Source organism: Maniola hyperantus, chromosome 1 (assembly GCF_902806685.2).
Source record: "Maniola hyperantus chromosome 1, iAphHyp1.2, whole genome shotgun sequence".
Lineage (NCBI taxonomy): Eukaryota > Metazoa > Arthropoda > Insecta > Lepidoptera > Nymphalidae > Maniola > Maniola hyperantus.
Window position 1 is genome coordinate 5,844,632 of NC_048536.1, and position 7,372 is coordinate 5,852,003.

At 38.8% G+C, this 7,372-nt stretch overlaps 1 protein-coding gene across 1 annotated transcript in view; it reads left to right on the plus strand.

Moving 5' to 3' along the window:
• Nucleotides 1-7,023, plus strand: part of Nipped-A (Transcription-associated protein Nipped-A) — a 53,492-nt gene extending 46,469 nt beyond the window's left edge. The window contains exons 46-47 of the mRNA XM_034971917.2: nucleotides 3,083-3,222; nucleotides 4,674-7,023. Of these exons, the coding sequence (XP_034827808.1) occupies nucleotides 3,083-3,222; nucleotides 4,674-4,970 (437 nt within the window). The 3' untranslated portion in view covers nucleotides 4,971-7,023. The remainder of the gene's footprint in view (nucleotides 1-3,082; nucleotides 3,223-4,673) is intronic.
• Nucleotides 7,024-7,372: the final 349 nt, after the last annotated feature.

Below are 7,372 nucleotides of genomic sequence, written 5' to 3' on the forward strand. Positions count from 1 at the left end.
AACCTCCATATAGTCGGTCACCCATCCAGTTACCGACTTGGGTCAAAGTTACTTAACAATCGCAATTGATATGCGTTGTCGCAACTCGGCCATATGATGGTAGGTAGTATGTTGGAAACCTTTCCGTGAGTTCCAACTGCTGTACAAGTTTCAACTCAATCGGACTGACGATGCACGAATGCTTAGATAACGAAAAGACAGATCGTCAATTTTTATAAATACAATACTTCATCTATGACATAAAATACGATTATGTCTTCATTTGAATACTTTTATAAATATTTATAAACCAATTACAACCCGGGTATCTTTAAAACAAGAGTGAATAGACATCTTCTAGGTAAACGCGTCCCATCTTAGGCCACATCATCACTTTCCATCAAGTGTGATTGTGTACAAGCGTGCCTATAAGGAATTTTAAAAAATGCCCGCGACTTCGTCCGCGTGGATTTAGGTTTTTAAAAATCTCGTGGGTACTCTTTGATTCTTCCTGGATAAAAAAATAGCCTCTGTAGCACTCCAGGTCTTTAACTATACCCATGTATAAAATCACGTCGATCCGTTGCGACCTGATTGAAGGACAAGCCGACTAATACAATTTCGCATTATTTTATAATATGGGTAGTGATAATAGCAGTTTACCCTTTAAGACGAACGAACAGGATGAAGAATTAGCCATTAAATGTTTTATGATAGTAAAGCTCTTTAAAGCTTTAATAGCCTCCGTGGTACCTTGGTAACATAGAACAGGTTTTTTAGTTTATTTATTCTGTACCACACTGCATTTTGCTGCGCTAAAAATTAACAAGTTTTGAGTTCTTCATTTTGTGCACGTCAACCAGTATGTTAATAATAAAATCAAGACTATAAAAGCATATAGCTATATAATTAAGTGCAATATAAATGCCTTAATCTACTGCAAGCGGATGTGATTCAGGAATCGCATTCGAAATTCAATGGTATTTTTATTTGTCGTCTGCGCTCTAAAAATTAATTTTAATAATGATGTGATTGACTTTTGGAAAAACACGATTTTAGTAAAGCCATAATTAAGTGGACATTCGATACTAACGGCGTTCCGAACCAGTGGTAAATTAAAACTACCTGACTATTCATAAACACTTGTAAAAAGTTTTCATGAATAAAAAAACATTCTATTCTATTCTATTCTACTAAAGTCTTCGAGTGCGTGTTACCACTTACCAGTGATGACATAGGTAACATGGTTCGGAGTTTCTCGACGTGATCAAATCAGAAATGACAAGTATCCGTAGAAGTATCAAAGTAGGCGACGTAGCTTAATGGGTTGCGAAGTTGACGTGGCAATGACAGGACACAGATCGAAGAACCTTTAGTCGTTGGCATTGATTTAATGGTCGTTCGGGTCCCAAGAAATGACCTCGCACCGGAAAGCGTGTCGTTGACAACCCTCACAAGGTGGACTGACGGTTCGCAGGGAGCCGCTGGATTAAGGCAAGTCCCTAAGTCCCTAGTGGATGTCTGTTGGTTGTTGACGACGATAACGAGTATAAATTACGTTGAATAGGTGTATTAATCATGCATCAATCCAGCTTATAGGTGGTAAATCAGGATTATTTATTAGATACTAGCTGATGCCCGCGACTTCGTCCGCGTGAATTTACATTTTTCAAAATCCCGCGGGAACTCTTTGATTTCCCCGGATAAACAGTAGCCTATGTTCTTCCCCGGGATGCAAGCTATCTCTGTACCAAATTTCGTCAAAATCGGTTGAACGGATGGACCGTGAAAGGCTAGCAGACAGACAGACACACTTTCGCATTTATAATATTAGTATGGATTAGTGACTTAAGATTTAAAATCAAGAGACGTGTTTTATACGGGACCCTCAAAAACTTGGGTACAGACGCGAAGATAAATATTATAAACGATTAAAACAAAGGTTAAAAGACTGTATTAATCGTTTTGTTGTTGCGGTGGAACTGGACGAAAACCGGCCCGTGCCATTTCGAACATTGCTATAAGAAGTATTTTAAGTGAGAATTGAGTATGGAATGGAAACTCGCTAATCTGGAATTTGTACTTCGAGAGATTTTTTTTTTTTGAAGCTTCAGTCGTCATCCACGCGGACGAATTGTCCGCGAAATAGTTGTCGATATAATGCGGGTTAAACAAAGATCCCGGAAAATTATTAGTGATCAATCACTAACTCATGCGAAAATGCTTATAGTTGGGCCATTATGAACGTCCGAACAGGGTCATAAATCTTTACTATCAAGGTTGTGAGAATGCCGCAGAAGTTGTTATCGATAAAGGTTTGCCGTTTGGACGTAGGTATAAAGCTGATAGCTAATTTTGTATTGTTTGCCCTCGCTCTTTGTAACCTGTAATCCGCGACTATCGACAAATCCTTTTTTTTGCTGTTACTTTATTATTACATCCAACACCAGAGCATTCATGTTCCAGTTCCATAAGGGCTGTAAGTGCGAGCGCGAGGTCTGATAAAAATGATTAATGACCCAGTTCGCACGTTCTTAATGGCCCAACTATAGTCTACAACACCGTCGCAATGTCGTCTGTCGGATATATTTTGGAGAGTGTGCTCAGGAGCTCCACAATCTTGTTCTTCCGTTCTACCACATAAAAGCGAGAAGTCGTGATCCTTATCGTCGTGTACCTCGTGGTCGACATCCAATCTACTCGCACGAAGCGTTTTTGCTCAACCTTTCTGACACGAACCGCTAAGGTCGGGAACGCTCTTCAAGCGTTCGCGTTTTCTACCACGTACCTTCAAGGCAAGAGGGAGGGCGGTTGTCCGTCGCGTTTTCTACCACGTACCTTCAAGGCAAGAGGGAGGGCGGTTACGCACTCATCCGATCCGAGTTCGTGAAAATACGTTCCGAAGTAGTCATTAGAAATTTAGAGGTACGACGTAGAAATTTTTTATATCCGTATTTATCAAGGATTCGAATTGGCATCTTATAGGCAAGCGCGCTCCAACTTAGACCTCATCATTACTTTCTTTAAAGCGCGATTGTAGTCAAGCGTACCTAAGCGTATCATGCAATTAAAAAAAGAAGATTATAACATCGTTTTGTTGCAGGGGAATTGGACGGCAACCGGCCTGTGCCGTTCCGTTTGACGCCGAACATTTCGGAGCTCATCACCAACATCGGAACGACCGGGCCCCTGACCGCGTCCGCCATCGCTGTGGCCCGCTGTCTTGTCACACCTAACTTCAAGGTAAAGCCATAATTCTTTATTTGCATTTTCTTTCTTGTCCATTGAGTGTTTTTATAAATGAACTCTACTTTCTATTATTATTTGTTATTTCTGTCTTTTTATTAAATTAAAAATCATGATCATGATCATCCCATCGCCGGACCGCTACTGACTCTCCGAATGAGAAGGCCATAGTCTTCCACGTCGGCCTAGTGTGGATTAGCTGACTTCACACACCATTGAGAACATTATGGCGAACTCTCAGGTATGCAGGTTGCCTCACAATGTTTTCGTTCACCGTCAAAGCAAATGAAACTAATAATATAAACAGGAATAATTAAGCTGGAATGCGTAGCAATTTGTGAGATAAAACTCGCTTATAACCTTATAAACTATAATTATAACTTATAAAAATATATAACTATAATTATTATATTATAGATTCGGTATTTGTTAGGTTTCCTTACACGAAACCAAATAGCTACATCACTTAGCGACGTAGTCGTGTAAGCGGCCAAGCTCATTAAAAAAGATTGAAAAAAAGTACATATTGTGCGAATAAAAAAAGTAATTTTTGTATAACGTGCAGGTAAAACTCTTTGGGTTTCAAAATTGTTCTTTACTGTACGTATTGAGCTTCACTTATATACCGGCCATACTAATGGCCGTGCTAATAAGCTGGAACTGCAGTTTGTATAATTTTATTGCATATTCTCGTATACGAGCATACAACCAGGTGCCAAGTATGATATCATATATCCCGTCTATGCATATATTTAACAGGTTTAGCTTGCTGTTGGCAGCTGGCTTGCTGGACAAGAGTTTGATATTCTAACAGGAAAATTAATATTTGATTTTGAGTTTTTGAGTATGCTTTTTACAAAATATAAGTTTAATGATTCATCGCATAAGTCGGTTACAAATGCGCAACAATCAGTAATAATAATAAATTTTTTAGAGATGGCATACAGAAATAACAAATGAAATATTTATTAGGTAGGTAATATAACTTTTAACTAGGTTTTAATATGTATATTATCTTGAATTAATTATAACTTTCAATACTTTTTAATTTGCTGATGCAAATAACCAGGTTTCAAATTTTTATTGGATTGTGATATTTCTAAGCTATAATAAGACTAGTGGTTAAAACGTCGGCCTTGTATTCGGGGGTCCAGGGTTCACCTTCAACTTTTCGGAGTTATTAAAATATATCACTTGCTTTAACTGTGAAGGATAACATCGTGAGGAAATAACCTGCTCTCCTGAGAATCCATAATGTTCTCAAGGTGTGTGCAGTCTGCCAATCTGCACTTGCCAAGCAGGTGGACTATGGCCAAACTCATCTCATTCTGAGTGGAGACCTGTGTTCAGTAGGGAGCAGGCAATGGGAGATTGATGATGATGATTTCTACAGGGAATGAGTGTTTTGTCAACGAGTTAATATATTTAATTGCATGGTTTGTTTACAGATACAGTCCATTTTAAGGACTATCTTGCGAGACGAAATGATAACCGGCTACCGAAAGCGGCTCGAGGATAAATCTGGCATCCCTACAGCGGGAACCTCGACCGATAATAAACCGATGGAGATGGACAATGAAACCATCATCAACATGGTCACCAAAGCCGTGACAGTCATCATGAACAGACTGAACTCTCTCGCGCTGTTCGACGGCCCCGACAGCAAAGTGGCGACCCTGGTCACCGCGGCCAACAGCCACGACAATCTTTGCCGTATGGATCCCGCATGGCATCCTTGGCTGTAAGGGCTGCAGAGCTGTTTCAAAAATTTACGGAAGTGAAAATCCCTTACTGTAAAATAGCGATTACCAACTGCGAAGGGGCGATCCCCAACTGTGAAATGGCAAGCTGGGGTCCACGGCTGCCAACAGACACGACAATCTTTGCCATATGAACCCCGCATGGCATCTTTGGCTGTTTATAATTGAATAAACGCTAAGGTATATATTGAAAATGGCGACCCCCTAAACCCCGAAGGGCGATCCCCAACCGTGAACTGTTGATCTTTGCCAACAGCAAAGTTATTCTTTGTTGGATGGACTATGGACCCTTGGCATTATTAGGCTTGGTTTCGAGCTAAGAAAAGAAATAAAAAATATATTGACGCACCGTTCGACAAAAACGCTAGACTGATTAATACTAAGACACAAATGTGAGAATATAAATATTTGCCGTTTGGCAACCTTGGCTAAAGTGTATAATGCCACCAATTACGTATTGATTAAATGCTAAGAATCCCAAACAAGATACCAAGATGCAGTTTAAAGCTGTAATATCGTGACAGGCAATCTTTCTAAAGTTTTCTAGGGATTTGCGAAAATTCATGGGTAAGTTCTGTCGCCCGTCAAGATAATAAGCGAATGCGAGAAGTATAGTAGGCGAATAGCTAACCGCAATGGGGCTATTGTCACTATCAATATTATCACGTGATACGCAATATCGCGATCCTTTATCGAGGAAATCTGGATGGTATTGACAGTTTCGCAATGTTCTTGAAATCCTGCGATACCAGAATCCCGCGACGGTATTTAAAGTGTAACCACCCCCCCAAACAGTCTCGCGGCTTATTAGCCTTAAGGGTATGTTTCTGTTTAAGCCGTGACGAGCGGAGTGGAGTGTGGTGCAAGAATAGACCAACCAGACGGGATAGATTGCGATTGACGTGATAATTTTGTCACGCGACCTCAATAATTTGATTTGTGTGGCCATGCGCTTCGCTCATCTATACTTCAGTCAAACGCGCATTTCGTATCTGTAGGAGATTTTTTCTGCATCTAAGAATTAGTTAAATTAGTGTTATGAAATCATAGGCGCTAAGTACTGTAAATAATCATATTAATATAAAATTAATGTAAGATAGTGAAATGTAGTTTTTAACTTCGTATAATTTACATACCTAGCAATTTATTTTTGTCTGGAATATGAATATGAGTGTTGTGGCTAAAAATTAAGTTTATTTTTTTACTGAGCTTACATAATAAAGATTCATACAAAAGCTTTTGTTTTGTAAATTAGATACGAAAATTGTTATATCATAAAAAGAAAATACCTTAAATTGATTCGTAGTTCTGACAAAATCGTTATTTTATTAATGCTCATGAAGCTTTGTGTGCATAAATTCTTACTAGCCGTATTATGAAGTTAGGTACAGTCCTTGGCTATCTTAATGCATGCGCTGGACCACGCGGCAAGTTCAACCAACCAATAAACTATCCCCAGCTTGGTCTGCTTGGTCATGGTAAGCGTGCACTTTCCGCTGACACCTGGAATTCACGTTCTGCTCATCAAAACGCAGCTATGTTCAGAGCGCCCATCAAGATTACGGTAGTCTGTAATATAGAACCTCCACCATACCTGAGTATGAAAAACTGGATCTGTCGACCGTTCCTTGCAAGATTGATTTATCCTCACCAAAATGTATCATTGTGGCTAATTTCGTTGTACACAATCTCTAAACTAAATTAACATGACATGTCTCTAGTGCTATACCCTTTTCCACGGGGAGAGTTATGAAAGTAATAGGAACAGAATAATTAGCCACTATGTTTGATCTTTTTAGAATATTGTAGTTATTTTAAGTGGCATCCGCCGACCGTTACGGCAACTTTATCTTAAATACACGTGTTGAGATGTGTACAGTTTTTTATCAAATACAAATCAATATGAGTGAAATTGATTCCTATTTATTTTAAAATCTGTATGCTGTTATTAGGAAAATACTTCTTGTTATACAAATGTATGATTCTAACTCTTGAAATAGGTAATGTGTTTTTTTTGTCATTAAAGTTTTAAATCTTAGGTACTTTGTTTATTTTTTCAACAAAACTAATCTTTAGATTCAGCACGTAAAGAGGAATAAATCATTTTTATTCTCCTTTATTGTTTCGAGTATTTCTTAATAGTAATAAACACCAAACAAGTAATGTCACAATAATAAGGCTGATATGGCCAATTGTGTTGCTTCGCTGTCCGTCCATCTGTCAGTCTGTCAGCGGGCTATGACTCATGAACCGTATAGGTAAAGAGTTGAAATTTTCACATGTGTATTTCTATTGCCGCTATAACAAGACAATAAAAAATGGCCACTTTGAAAATTAAAAAAAAATGTACTGTACGCCGCTGGTACGACAGGCACCCTAGTGTGCGA